Genomic DNA, 16,712 nt, shown 5'->3' on the forward strand with positions numbered 1-16,712 from the left:
CAGGCTGAGTGCCTTCCTTAACGGTCAACCACCACTGGTATGCCTTGCCGCGAAGTAAAGAGATTGCACCCATCAATTTTTGCTTGAGAGTACAGTTTAAGTAATGCATAATCCTCTCAGTGGCCTCCAACCAATACTCAGGCACATTAGGGCCAACTCTTGTAACACACCTAAATAACCCAGCTCCATTGGACCGGAGTCACTTAGTTGCAAACCCTCGTCCCCCAGATCCAGAGTTGGGTCCAGTGACCCTCTTTAATATTCTTAGTATGGCTTGGAACAGTGTGTCATCCCCAATCGAACTACTCTGAGACCCAGTCTCAGTATCAGGTGACACAGGTGTCTCACTAGTGTCCAGATTCGGCATGTTACTTAGAGATTAGGACTCAGCTCGAGCCCTCCTACGGCCTCTACCTCAGCCTCGAGTACTACATCCACGGATGCCACGTGCACTCATTGTAATTTTAGACTCTATCTACATTAAGAATTTTATGCATCAGCTTTAATTTTTTATTAGCAAATATTTTATGTAATAAATATCAGAAGTTCGGTAACGTTTTCGTAAGTTTCAGTCTCTATTCGTTTCACTATAGTTTTAGAGAGTACTAACTATAGTGTTTTTAAAATAATTATATTCAGTATTTCAGAATACTTATAGGATCGATGCTAGAGACTCGGTGTACCATACACTTAACTAGAGTGTTTAAAATCATTTGGAAAATCGATTCTTTAAAACCAAATTTTGGAACCCAAAATCCACAGTTAAGTTTTACAACCTTGCTCTGATACCACTAAATGTAACACCCCAAATCCAGCCTAGACGTTATGGCCGAATCCGAAAGTGTCATATGAAATGGGTTGAAAAACCATTTTCGTTAAGTTAAAACCTTTCTAGTTCATTAGCCTTTATTTTTACTATTAATTTCAAAGCTTTCTTTCATTTAATCATTCAGAGATAAAACCTATTTGTAGTAGAAGCTTGTAAAATCGTTGTGTCTAGAAAACCCATTCAAGATTTTAGAAAACCTTGATTTTGGTAAACCATCATAGTTGTAAATAAGTAAAAACCAAAAACCCAAAACCGATGTCAAACAGTTTAAAAGAGTCCAGAAAATACAACGTTAACGTCAAAACTTCATAACCATAAAACAAACTAAAACCGTAAAAATAGATGGTCACCGTCAAGTCCTTCGCTGCATTGATCCACCTAAGATTGTGGGTTACTTGTATAGACAAACAAAGAAGGGGTGAGTTTACTAAACTAAATGTGCAACCCAGCAGAGTTAAGCATGTACACATACAGAATACCACAAATTAGATAGATTCATATTCGAGCCTGGACTCATGTCAAATGCAGATACAGATTCGGGCCTAAGCCCATTTTAGATGCAGACACAGTTACAGATATGCAAATTAGATATCAGAATCCTACCCCCATCTCCTACACACCATCTCCGACCATCTCTACATACCATGTGGGGTTTAAAACACCCACCTAGCCCTACACACCACATTGTACCGATGCGACACATATCAGATATAATACAGCTGGGCTGCCAGTTATTAGGCATACTCTACCTTTCAGAACACTTCCTTCAATACCTTTCAGAACACTTCCTTCAATATACATCATCCCACCCCAATTACAGTAACAGAACACGCATACAGAACTAGCAGATAAATCATGCTTAACATGTTTTCATAAACAGATAACAGATAAACAAACATAGGCATGCTCATAACCATATTTCAGTCTAACAGATCATTTGGTTACAGGGTTAGATTGCATTTACTGACCCTATGGTAGGCCTACAGTTGATTAGGACGACTCGTGCGACCCTACAAAAAATTTCAGTACAATGGGCCCACATGTCCATGTGGATTACACGACCTGGCCTAGTTATCACACGTCTGTGTGGGCCCACATACCCGCGTGGCCCACACGCCCAATCTAGCCTAGCCCGTGTGATTCACACAGCCACACTCTGGCTATCACACGACCGTGTCTTGCACATGGCCTGTCTTACGTCGATCACACGGCTGTGTTGTCGCACATAGCCTGCTGCACTACTGTGTAGCGTCGACTGTAATGCCCCATACCCGAAACCGTTGCCGGAGTCGAACACGAGGTGCTAACGAACTTAATTCATTTAAAAATTTTCCAGACAAGCTGGCTAACTGCATCACAGTCACTTAAAAATTCGTATCTTGAGTTCTGAAACTTGAAATCCAATTCCGCAAATTTTTCCTGAAACTAGACTCATATATCTATCTACTAAAATTTTTCCACAATTTTTGGTTGGTCCAATTAGTACAGTTTATTAGTTAAAGTTTCCCCTGTTTCAGGGTTCGACTACTCTGACCTCTGTGTATTACGAACCAGATATATCCCTGTACAGAGATTCAATGACTATGCCGTTTGTCCCTAATAAAATTAGACTCAATAAGGAATCTGTACATATAAAGTATGACTTATAATTATCTTTGTAGAATTTATGGTGAATTTCTAAAGTTGGAATAGGGGATCCAGAAATCGTTCTGGTCCTGTTTCACAAGATTTTATATATCTCATACAATATAGCTCATATACTTGTTTTACTTCTTCCATGTGAAAATAGACTCATCAAGCTTCGATTACATAATTTATCCATTATTTAATTCCATTTCTACTATTTTTAGTGATTTTTCAATTTCACATCACTACTGCTGTCTGCCTCTATTATTAGAGTAAATTTTTCCTATTAGAGTAATTTAACATGCATATCACCAAGTATGATCATGAATAGCCATACCCAAGGCTAATCATTACCAAGCATTTCCTTACTACTCAATAACCATATCATGAGTGTAACACCGGAAATGATTAGCCATGACAAACGGCATAATAATCAAATAGACTTTAACTGTTACTTATAACTAAGTATCATAAGACCAAATCCAACTTAACATTTATGCCATTTTCGCATGGCTAAAAGTATACATACCAAAGTTCAAACAAAACATAATAGCCTATACATGCCGAAATGTTCTCTTAGGCCAACTAAGAAGAAGATACCAAAAAGTTGCAAGCTGGTGTGATGACTTCGACGGTGGTCCCGAGCACACAAAAATGGATCAAAGGAACCTAAATAAGTGACAAATAAACACACCAAATGAGTATATAACTCAGTAAGTCATAAGCATTACATACCGTATAATTATAAGAGATCATAAGAGAAAGCAAATAATGCAAAATCAGTTACTCCAACTATATCGAGCTATGCTATCATTTCTTAGAATTTCGATTCAATCTCATGCCAAGTCCTACAATCAAATCAAACACCAAAACAACCCAATTGATTTAGACCCGATCCCTCAAAGCATGGAATTATGATGCACTAGATAAATTTGTACCTACTCAGTACATGCCTCAAGTTCGATACTTTAGTTACTAGTTCTACCACTTCGTTCTTTCACGCACATTTTATATTATCAATCGAATTTGCACACATAGTGCTCGTCACACTCGCACACATAGTGCCATAGCACACCACACACTCAGTGCATTGGATTTTCTCTCATACTTCAACACCCAAATCGGCACACATAATGCTACTTAATTCCGCACACATAGTGCCATATGTTAACTCATTTTGATAAGGCAATTTACTTAATTCAAATAGCACATATGGTCATATTAATAAATAGGAAAATTATTCCAAGAGAACACCTAACGAAACGAATCCTTTTATGATTCACTAATATTATTTATATACAAGCTAATCAACCTTACAGGAGTGCTTAAGGACTTACCTTATATTGGATGAAATGATTCCCAATCGACTACTCGATTATCTTTGCTTTGCCTTTGTTTGATTCTCCCCCTTTGATTTCTTGATCTAGAATAAATACATTTAGTAGTTTAATTATCTTGCTGGATACTTATGTGTATAATTTAATGGTTTTCACTCCATTTCACAACTATCCTTGTTCAAAATATTAAAACCTTAACCAATATTCGATTAATGCTTCAAGGCCGAATGCATTATCACTATTAAGATAACCTAGTCTCAAGTATTTTTAATTCTAATATACAACATCATGAATCAACTCAACATTATAAGCCAATATTACTCCTTCAATCGACTATAGAGAGTTAAAAATATTATCACAAACATATACACCTATATGGCCGAATATACCAAATTAAATTTAACCTTACTTATGTAATTACCTATAAGTTATTATACATCAAATTTCATACATTTAACCTTTTAATGCCTATTAACCATTCTTTTGATCTTAACCTAAAATGACAACTCCCATACTCAACATTTCAACCAAATTATCCTTATCACCCGAACTAAAATTCACACCTTAACTTCATACATTTTTATTATGACTTTCATAATTCATTCGGCCCCATCAAAGGACCATTTAACATACAAGGAAAATAATCATAGAGAAAGAAATTAACATTCTAATTAGACTCAATATAACCGAATGTACCAAGTGCTACTAACTTACTTATTCAAAAATCTTCATTCCATACTATCATCCCCCTTTTATCCCATACAACATGAAAATGACCTCCAATGCTAACACTTAGATTCACGGCATGATGCCCAAACCACCATAAAAGCTCCAACTTTCTTGACATTACCAAGAGTGCATCCAATTATTAACTTAACCTATCATAAAACTAAATCAACAATTCAAAACTTACCTCTTACTAGCTAAAGAAGAATGCCGAATTGCTTTTGGTAAGTTCCCCTTATTTCTTCATCTTTGTTTCGGCTTTTAGAGAAGGAGAAGATGAGCACCGTTTCTCTCTTTTTTTTTAAATTCCTTTTATTAGAATTATTTATATCATTTGTTAACTAAAAAAATTATATTAAGTTAGAATTGGTGGAGCATCATCATGTCTTGGCCGGCCACTATATATATTATGGGTAAATTGACATGCAAAACCAATCTTTTTAATACATGCACTAATAGACCATTATAAAATTAACCTATCACATTTCTAAAGTGTTTCATATAAGTCCATTTTAATAAATTCACTTAAAAATGACCAAATTAATGCATGAAACTTTCACACATGCATTTACTCACATCATGAACACAGAATATAACTTTTAATTATTTATAAAACTCGGTTTTTGTGGTCCCGAAACCACTTTCCGACTAGGGTCTAATTAGGACTGTCACATCGACAGTGGTGTTTTTCGGCTTCCACCAAATCTCAATTTTCTGCGTTTCGGGTAAACACTTGGTACTTTTTTGCAGCGGAAGCACTCTTGATTCTCTCTAAACCTAAAACAAGAATATCCATCATCGATAAGAAATTAATTACGGATTCCAACAATAATGAACTAACAGGAACCCGACTTACCACCGATGAAGACCCTTCGTTAACACTTGTTAAACCAAAGAAACGAATTTTAGTAGAAAAATAGAAAACTTACCGACCCCTCACCAATGTAATTCATGTTGATAAAAGAAAAGATGCCTAAGGGAAACAAAAGGAAAAGGAAAAATGGGAAGTTTCAAAGGAATTTCGGCAGAGTGCTAAGGAAAACAAAACATTAGGAAGAGAGAGATTTTCAAAAAAAGAAAAGAAAAAAAAGAATGAGGATAATTCTTTTAACTCCCCATCCCTCAAATCTTTCTACTAATCCCGCTAACAACCACTACTCAGACTTTTCATTCAACCAAAACTCTACAAGCCAACAGAGCAAAAATATTAGCAATCACACTTACGCAAAGATTCGAACACAAAACCTCTAGCAAACCCATACTCCACCTAACCACCAAACTAGCAAGTCCATTCTAACATCCAATAGCAACAATTAAAAATAAACCCACTCAGCAAGGTTAAGGCCTAATTCCAAAAAGAATAACAAAAATTGTTAAACGTAAGGCTTGAAATTAAAACCTCTCACACACACCCCAAACACTTAACCATTGAAACAGATATACAGTTATGTCAATTTTTTACAGAAACAGACAAAAGGAATTTGTGGCGTTACAAAGTTGGAAAAATGGAAAATTAAATAGTAGAATAAAAATATATATATAAGTTTTTTTTTTCATAATTGTGTTTAGGAGGAAAGATGGAAAAATTAAAAGACGAAATAAATTTCTTTTCATCCATTGCTTGGTAAACTTGAAAGAATAAAATAAAATGAAACTTTTAAAAAATAGATAATTTTGAACTAAAATAATCCTCTCGCCCCTCCCCTTTCTCTCATTTTGGACGTGCTTGGTTGAGTAAAAAAGTGAAAAAAAATTAAGTGTGTTTTGTACGGAAAAAAGGTGAAAGGAAAGAAAAGAAGAAAGATGATTATTTTTTATGTTAATGTATAAAAATCAATCATTTCAAATTGGAAGGGTAAGAGGAGAGAGAATGAGAGAGGAGTGAAGGTTTGTTCAAAATGATTCATTTTTTAAAGTTTCATTTTCTTTCCTATTATTTTTCAACTCTACCAAGTAATAGAGAGAAAGAAAATTTATTTTTCTTTCAAATTTTTAATGTATCCTATCAATCACACTTATGGAAAAAAAAATTATATTTTCTTTTTTTTTTCTACTCTTTCAATTTTTCATCCCTCTAGTTTTCTTTCCATTCTACCAAGCAAAGGCTTTCTCTCATATTATTACTCCAATTTTAAAGGATTGAATTTTGTATATTAGAATAGAAATGATCATCTTTCCTATTTCATTTCCTCTCACTTTTTTACCTTACCAAACAAACTCAAAAAAGCTTTTTTTCTTCCCATTTTTCTACCCCAATCCCATCATTCTACTTTTCACTTAAGCCCACCTTTAATCTTTCAAACAACTTTAATCAAAACAATCGAAAAGATTCAATGAAACACATCTACAACAATTTCAAACCCGATGTATTAAAAAACAAAAGGAAACTATAGGTTCATTTCAATATCGGAATCAAATCATGTCTAAAGATGTAACAAAAGCTTTGCTCATAATGCCACTTCATAGAAAGCTTAATTTATAGAAAATTTCAACAATATTTATCCAACAAACAATAAACTCAAGATCTATAGTAAATCAATAGACAGCGAAAGACAACATAGATTCGTTATTGAAGTGATAAGATTTTCTAAATTTAGATACAATGTTTCTATCTAAATTCTAAAGATACGAACAAATTCTTTTTACGCTCCGACTTAAAGTCCATGACCCTTATATTCAATTAAGTTTAGTTATGAGCCCATCAGTCTGAGATTTCGTACATACAAGATTTATACCCAATCAAATAACTAAACTCTTTATATTAAATAAAAAAATCCTAATAACCTTATACTTGGCTATTGGTAATTACACAGCATTTTCACTTTGTACTCGACGCTAATTACCACACAAGCGACCTTGCTTCTTAATGTAACTAACACCAAAGCTTAAAAGACAAAACAACAGTTTTCTATTAGTTTTTTTTTTAATCTTAGCATAAAACAAAAAACGCTTAGTTTTTGGCTAAACAAAGCGATTCATCGGTGACAGCTGAGAGCTACAACAACAGCAAATACCAATCTCTCCTTGCGCAAAGAGGAAAAGAAAATGGCTGCTTTCAGGCTCTTCTTATTCTTCTTTTTCCTCCTCTTTTATCTTCAACCATCAAGAAGCCATGAAAGTTGCCATCCTGGCTGCGACTTACTGGTGCCAATTCACTTCCCTTTCCAGATGATGAGGAACCCACCCGAGAACCGATGTGGCTATGACGGCTTCACTGTTACATGTAAAAACGAAACCCGAAACATCATAACGTTCCCATTCTCCGGCGATTTCGTAATCGATTCCATCTCCTATTTCTCGCAACGTATTTCGATAACCGATCCCGGTAATTGCATTGCGAGACGTCTTCTTCAAGGATTTAATTACTCGGACACTCCTTTTCAGCCACTTGACACCCGAAATTTCACGTTCCTCAACTGTACATCCGATGCGCCGGTTTTCCAAAGTCCCGGCGGAGTATCGCGGATTCCTTGTCTCGGCAGTGAAAGTCATTCCTTTGTGGCCTTACCTACTAAACGTGTGGGTGCCTCCAATACGTCGAGCTGCACGGAGGTAGTCACGTTTATGCACCCGAGTTTGGATGACTCCATTAAGGATTCTATTTTGTTAACATGGAAAGAACCAGATTGTGGAAGGTGTGAAAGTGATGGAGGGTTTTGCCAGTACAGGTATGATACAAGTTCGGAGGTGAGCTGCTTCACACCTTTCGACTATGGTAAGCTCCTAATTCCATGCAACTATATATATGTTTTTAACGATTCAATGATTATATTTTATTTTCGTTCTTATATATTATGAATATCTAAGTTTTGGAGTAAAGGTTATTTATTTTATATAAAAAATTTTTAACTATTAGATATACCAATAGAGATATTTTTAAATTTACATGATAAAAATATTAAATTTATTTAAAAATTTATATGATAAGTATAATTATATTGATAAATTTAATAGTTAAATTGTAAAATATTAATTGTAAAAAAAATGATAATGGAATAAGTAAAACCTTATTAGGATAAATAGATCCAAGTTTAAGTTGAATTATTTGTTCAATCATTAGATCTAAATTTAAATTTTAATAATAAAAAGAATGTTTTCATTTATTTAATTAAAAAGTATACCAATATAAATTATATCTTTAAATATTTTATCATAATGTTAATTATTTAAATCAACTCAAACTTAATTTAAATAGGTTTAGATAAAAATTTGAAAATTCGTAACACAAAAATCATAAACCCTTTATTCAAAGGAGAATGGTGAATTCATATTGATGATATAATATTAATTAATTTCACACATTTTTACTAATATTCGTATTTATGTACATATAAAATTTTAAATTAGTTCTGTATTTTTATAATATTCATTGGAAATTTTTTATATTTAGTAGAAATCTTTTAGGTAAAAATAAATATGTAAGTTTTTTAAAATTATCATTTTAAACAACCAAGGAGAAATAATTGTGGATTTTTTCTCTAAGTATTTAGATTGAGTTTGAATTTTAAAATTTTTATTATTGAAAGGTTTTTTTTCTTAATATAAAATGAAACACACGTGGTTATAGCTATTTTTTTTATCATTTTAAACAAATATAAATTGAATAAATATGTAAATTAATTAATTTACAGAAAAATATAAACAAATTCTTGCCCCCTCTCTTTCTCTCTCTCTATATATTCTAGGTTATGTAGATGAAAAAAATTATGTAATAAATCTGTTAGAAATTAATATAAAAAATGGTCTTAACTTAAATGGTAAATTTGAGAGAGTAAATTTTAAAGCGTTTTAAATTTAAATCTCGTTGCATGTATATAATTTTTTAGATTTATTAAAATATAAAAAATATAAAAATCTTTAAAATAATATGAAGTTGGAGATTAATGAGTAATACCAACTCAACTCATGTACATATTGTTTCCATTACATTCAATATGAGGTTACTTCATGAGATATTCATCACTTTAATTTACCATACTTGTCTTTTTTTTTTTTTCAGGATTACCAAAATATGAAAGATACACAGTGTTTGTAATCGTGAGCACTGGCTTATGCATCGTTTTGTTCATAATCATCATTCGTCGTAAGATCCGATCTCAAGGCGAAGAATCCGAAACTGAAATCTCAAGGTCTACTAATACCTCCCAATTAGAAAATGTTGCCGCTAAAGGTCTTGACAGTCCGACAATCAAGATGTATCCAACGACGGTGGTCGATGAAAGTCTGCAATTACCTAAACCTACTGATAACGTTTGCCCAATATGCCTGTTGGAGTACAAAGCCAATGACATATTAAGAACCATACCGAGTTGCGCGCATTACTTTCATGTGCATTGTATCGACGAGTGGCTTAAACGAAATGCAACATGCCCTCTATGTCGCAATTAATATTGAACTACATCAATATTTATGATATATCGTATTGTTTAAGAAATGCAATGTTGGATAGCCGCAACAGCATTGAATTTTCTTGAGATTAATATTTTCTAACGTATATTAAACATATCGATCACATCTAATTGTAACTGGAATTATAATATGATATTTGAGGAATTTTGCTTGATTTTGAAACTTGAAATTACGTTGATTTTGTTTTTCCTTTTAGGGTCTAATTGTTAAAATTTAATACTTGCAATGTAAAGAATTCATCAATTTCTTATTGATTATTGAATTAAATTACAATGTATCTATTTATACTACTTAGCTACCTACCTAACTAAGTAACTAATCCTTAACTACTCAACAACTAACTACACTGATTTCCACACTCCTCCTCAAGTTGGTAGTTGAAAAACATTTTTAACTCCCAACTTGGATATTATAAAATCATGATATTGAGTTCTCAAAGCTTTGGTCATAATATCATCCAATTGATTTGTTGACACTACATGCTCTTTTTTGGTGACTCCTTCCTGTATTTTCTCTATTATGAAATGACAATCAATTTCAATATGTTTGGTCCTTTTATGAAATAATGGGTTTGCTGCAAATTGTAATGCCACCTTACTATCACAATAAAGTTTAGCTGGCTGCAAGTCTTCAACTCCAAGTTCCACAAGCAATCCTTTTAGCTAAATAATTTTGCTACTGTTATTACCATACTCTCGTATTCTGCTTCAGCAGATGATCTGGCTATGGTGTTTTGTTTCTTTGATCTCCATGATATCAAAGGATTCTCAAGTTTAATACAGAAGCCTGTAATTGATCTTCTAGTCATTGGACAAGATGGTCAATCAGAATCATATTAAGCATTCAACTAATAAGAACTTAAAGATGCCAACAATATTTCCTGTCTTGGATCCTTTTTAATGTATCTAACCACTCTGAGTGCAGCTTCTAGATTAGATCTCTTTGGCTACTGCATAAAGTGACTAAGGTGATGAACTGCATATGTGATGCCGGGCCTTGTATGTGTTAGATAAATCAACCTTCCTATCAATCTTTGGAAGATCCCTTTCTCCTCTGTTAACACTTCATCATTATCATATTGTTGTAACTCAGTATCATATTCTAGTGTAGTCAGCTTCATGTTTTGTTCCATGGGTGTGATAATAGGTTTGCCCCCCCGAACTTGTATCCTCAATGAGTTCTAGTGCATACTTCCTCCGACTCAGCAAAATTCCTTCATTGGATCTTAGTATCTCAAATCTAAGAAAATAATTAAGTTCTCCCAAATCCTTCATCTTGAAATCAAAATTCAAGATGTGTTTTAGTTCATCAACATTAAAGCATCATTTCCAGTCAACAACAAATCAGCAATATAAATAAGCATGATTACCATCTTTTTTCTTTTTTTTTCTTTTTTTTTTGTAAATAGAGAGTAATCATACTTACTTTGAATATATCAAGCATATAACAAGGCTTCAGTAAGCTTCATGTTCTACTACCTAGATGCTTGCTTTAGCCCATATATGGACTTTTGTAGTCTACAAACCTTATTTTCCCCCTGACGGAAAAAACCCTCTGGCAGTTGCATATAAACCTCTTCATTCAAATTACCTTGAAGAAAGGCATTGTAAACATCCATCTGAAAAAGAGGCCAATTATGTAAAGAACCAATAACTAGGACATTTCTGACAGTAACAAGTTTTGTAACAGTAGAAAAGGTATCAACATAATCCGCCAATTCTTTTTGGTTATACCCTTTAGCAACCAGACGTGCCTTAAACCTCTCAATCTCACCAGTAGACTTGTAATTGATTTTGTACACCTATTTGCAGCTAATGGGCACTTTACTTGGTGACAAAGACACAACAGTCGATGTACTATTTGATTCCAAAGCTTGAATATCCTTTTTCATGGCTTGAATCCATGTGGGATTCTAAAGAGCTTTAAAATATTTACAAGGTTCAAACATAGTGGACATATAAGAAAGAAACAACTTAGTATGTGTAACACCCCTAACCTGTCTTCATCGTCAAATTAGGGTTACGAAGCATTATCATACAAAACATAACCTTTAACTTCAAAACATAACAATAGTTCAATATAAGTTTTACTTCCTAATAACTCATTCCAATCATAACAAATATACATATTTGGGCCATAAATCGAGCCTTCGAGGCCCTAAAAATAATTTGGGAACAACCAATGATCAATTTAAAACAAATAAAAAAGTTATGAAAAATATGAAAAATTTGGAAAAAAGGGTCACACGGCTGTGTGGCAAGGTCGTGTGACATAGCCCAGACCTTGTGGACATTAGAAGTAGGGTCACACGACCGTGTCCCAGTCTATGTGTCCACTCGTGTGTCCGCCCGTGTGTATATTTGAAATAGGGCCACACGGCCGTGTCGCAGGTCATGTGCTAGACCGTGTGTATATTCAGTGTTGGGTCACACAGCCGTGTGTAGATCGTGCTTGAAACTATTTTGGGAGACAAAATCTTGTGGTAGATCGTGTCTCAGACCGTGCGTAACCTGTACCTATAATATTTAAGACATATAGCCATGAAGGTTGGCCATGTGTGGCACACGACCGTGTGACAGCCCGTGTCCCAGGTCGTGTGCTCCATAATTAGCCTCTAAAAGATGCCATTTCAAAGCCAAACATGCCCAACAAGCAACTCTATTTGTAAATATATTCAATGGACCTGAAAACACTTCAAACATTCGTGAACATACCAATGCAATCAACTTAAGTCTTCTAACCAATATGTCATTCAAAGGCACCTCATTTCAAACCAAAACACAATCAATTAAGAAAAAAGCTATAATACATCTCAATCACAAAACATAGGTAAAATAGCTACCTAACATCAACAATTATCAACCCATTTCACCATTCAAAATAAGCATACCAAAATGACCATTTTCATATAGCTTTTAACATGTACAAGCCAACTATACCATATATGTATATAACCATTTACAAAAGTAACCAAAACACAACAAAAGTATAAATGACATTAAACCCTATACATGCCATTTATAACCATAGATCAAAATAACCAAAACTACCAAAGCGATCTCGGGATAGTGTAATAGCACTCTGACGAAGTTTGTAACAGCCCGTTTTAGGTCAAATCAGAATAGTAATTTTGGGACCACAAATTTGAATTAGAAACATTAATTTTACTATTTCTTTAAGGTCTACAACATGATAGAATAATTCTGTGAAAATTTCGTTAAGAAATTTTGTTGATTGAGTGCTCAATTTAGCTAAAAGGACTAAATTGCAATAGGTGCCAAACTTGAGTTCCCTTAGCTAAAGGTGTTTAAGTTATTATGAATTTTTAATTGGAGGTCCTAAAATGGTAATTAGACCATTATAATTTTGGGTGGACAAAAATGGACATGGTTAGGTGAAATTTTAAAAGTTATGCATTAAGGGTATTTTAGTAACTTGGTAAATAAAGACAAAATTAACTAAAATAAAAGTGCCCATCTTCTTAAATTTCATCCCCCGTAGTTGAAATTTACAAGGAATAAATAGCTAGGGTTTGGCTAACTTTCAAGCTCGATTGTAAGTCCGTTCTAGTCCCGTTTTTAATGATTTCTATATTTTGAGATTGTTGTAACTTGATCTAACTATTCCAAGGACTAATTTGAGAGAAATTTAAAGTCTAAAACTTTACCCATGTTGAATATGCTTGTATTTTGATATTTGATGGTAGAAATTGCATGTTTGCTATTAGTTAAACAATATTGTAAAGTGATTTCTGGTAAAAATGTCAAATAGGGACTTATTTTTAAAGTATTGTAAAATGTGTGGTAAAGTGTGAATAAATGAAAAATTTAGGATGTTGTGAGTATGGTTAAGGTTCGACTAGCCCTAGTTTGTGAAGAAATTGAAAGAAATTCATTTTTACGAGCCTAGGGACTAAGTTGTAAAAATGTTACAATGTTAGGGGCAAAAATGTAATTTTTTCATAATTTGATTTTGGACTAAATTGAATAGCTTGATGATTAAATAAGTTAAATGTGGTATTATAGGTCAAGAAAAACGAAGTTCGGGTCTAGTTGGGGGAAAAACAAAGTAATTGACGAATAGATCTTTTTCACTGTTTTTGTAATCGAGGTAAGTTCATATGTTGAATAAGTATTATTATAATTGTATTTTAAATGCTTTAATATTGCATAAATTTTATGAACATCTCTACGAACATGTTTGACGATGATTTAGAAAACGAGAAATCCCGATTGAACCTTAAGAATAGATTAGGACAAGTCACTAGGGTACCATGTTATGTGATTCGGGTGCTTGTAACAGCCCAATTTGGACCCTAATTGGAACGGTAGTTTTGGCACCACAAATCTGAGTTAGAATAATATTTAAATATTATTTTCTATGTTTAAAATGTGTGAAGTTGCTTTTGTGAAAGTTTCGTTTAAAAATTTTAGTGTTTGGAGGTCGATTAATGAAAAAGGATTTAATCGCGTAAAATAAAAAATTTAAGGGTTAATGTATAAGGGCCAAATTATGATTGTTTTTATAGTATGGAATATTAAGGTTGCAATTTGGCCATAAATAGGAATTAGTGGCCGACCAATATGCATGGATTAATGACTTGAATTGTTTATTATATTTTATGGCATTATGGTATATTTTAATACATGTTAACATATTATATTTAATAAAAGATGAAAGTGTTCATATTTCTTATTATTTTTGGCAGAAACTAAGAGAAAGAAAAGAAAGTTTCATCTTTGATATTTTCAGTCCTTGCATGTTCAATTAGGTAAGTGATTTGAGTTCGGTTTTTGTTAATTTTACATTTTTGAGATCGTTGCTTTGAATACTATAAAGCCCATGTTTGTTATGATATATTCATGAAGTTTCATTGTTAATAGTTTGATGAAATTTATGTTTGATGTGAGAAAATAAAATAAATGTGTTAGATTAACATTTTTGGTATTTGGATTTTTGGTAATATTGGGCATTTAGGGTTAAACTGCGAAAATACTAAATTGAAGGGCTAGATTGTGAAATTAGTGAAATAGGAGGATTTATAAAAGCTTAGTGAACATTCAGCCCTAGCATTGTATATGCAAATTCTTCATATTTTGTGTTTTGAGAAAATTGAATTAAATTGTAAAAGTGCAAATGTTAAGGGTAAATTGGTAAATTGCTCAATTATGTCTATTTGGACCTAAATGAATGAAATTCTGTTTGAATGAGATTAATTTGGAACTTTTTAGATCAAGAACCCAAAAGATCAGACGTGGATCGGGAAAAATAAAAAATCGTTGAGTAGTCGAATTCAACTGTTCATCGATATCCGAGGTAAGTCATTAAGAAAATATTTATTGTTGGTTTAAATAAATATAATTTATATATATGTGTGAGCCGAGTTGAAATGTATAAAATCTTGATGATGCCGAATGCAAATAGAAATAATAAATATGAATTGGTATGCATTGAGTAATTAAATTTAGGAACTGAGTGTGTGAATATAAATAGTTATGAACATGAAAATTTTACTAAGCGTGCGAGTTCGGTTAACGAGCACTAAGTGTGCGAGTTTGATTATCGAGCACTAAGTATGCAAAGGAAAATATTAAGCACTATGTGTGCGAGTTTGATTATCGAGCACTAAGTGTGCGAAGGAAAATATTAAGAACTAAGTGTGTGATTTCATGGCTTTTCTAGTTAAACAATAGCACTAAGTGTGCGAATACATCGGGTGAATGAAAATGATCAGATGATCTAATTATCAAATGCAAGAGTAGTAGTGTAATATTTATGTTCGTAATAATGCAGGTACGTAATCAAACCTTTGTGGTTGATATTATTGAACTTGAAAATTATGTGGTTGGTAGTAATAAATATAATATGTATGATAGATTTGGAAAAATGAAAGATGGATGAATTGAAAAGGAAAAAAAATTAATAAAATGATATGTTATATATATGTTATAATGTTTGATTATTTATTTTATATGTGAGTGAACATTCGGCTAGGTATTAAATGGTAAGATGGGAAGTGAAAAGTAATTATTTTTTAAAGAGTTTATGTATATTCAAACATGTTGGGGATTAAACTTGATTGATTGATAGATATATGGGTAGTCAAGTTTGGTTGAATATGTGATTATAGCAGCAGGACTTGGTTACTCAAATTGAGCTATTAATGTCTTTTAAATTGTTTAAATTGCTTATAACTTACTAAGTTAAGATAACTTACTTTAAGAGTGTGTTTACTTGTCTTAATTTTATAAATTTTGGAGATTGTTTCGTGCTCGGGATCGTCAATGAAGCTCATCACACTATCATCTATATTTTGGTACTCTTGAAAGTTTAAGTTTAAACTTATGGTATGTATAAGTTATTCTATCTTTTTAATCCATTATGAATGAAAAGTGTATTTAAGCCATGCGAAAATGGCTTAGTTATTATATGTTATGCTTGGTTTAAAATCTTCTTGGTTAGATGTTTTGATATGTTTGGTTTGATGGTTTAGTTGCGATTTAAATCCATTTGATAAGTATAGATTATAATTTGCATAATTGATATATATATGTTCGGCTATAGGGTGTTAATTAACAGAACATATATACTTGTAAATTTACGCATATGTCATTGTTGATAAATGAATTGATTGAGTTATATCAAGTTATTATGATATTTGGATGTATTAATATGCTATTATAGGATGTGAATTATTTTTAAAGTATAATTGGTGTTTTAATTATGCGGTTGGACTCTAAAAATGATAGATGATATAGAAATTGAATACACTAGTGGTTGGTATG

The 16,712-nt window shown here is 32.6% G+C and overlaps 1 protein-coding gene across 1 annotated transcript; it reads left to right on the forward strand.

The window, feature by feature from the left end:
- The first annotated feature begins 7,334 nt into the window (after nucleotides 1-7,334).
- LOC107952212 (putative RING-H2 finger protein ATL21B) lies at nucleotides 7,335-10,014 on the forward strand. Its single transcript, XM_016887486.2, has 2 exons — nucleotides 7,335-8,233; nucleotides 9,518-10,014. The coding sequence occupies exons 1-2, from the start codon at nucleotides 7,564-7,566 to the stop codon at nucleotides 9,904-9,906; spliced, it is 1,059 nt and encodes a 352-aa protein (XP_016742975.2). The 5' UTR covers nucleotides 7,335-7,563; the 3' UTR covers nucleotides 9,907-10,014.
- Nucleotides 10,015-16,712: the final 6,698 nt, after the last annotated feature.

This window comes from Gossypium hirsutum, chromosome A02, assembly GCF_007990345.1.
Source record: "Gossypium hirsutum isolate 1008001.06 chromosome A02, Gossypium_hirsutum_v2.1, whole genome shotgun sequence".
NCBI classification, from domain to species: Eukaryota; Viridiplantae; Streptophyta; class Magnoliopsida; order Malvales; family Malvaceae; genus Gossypium; species Gossypium hirsutum.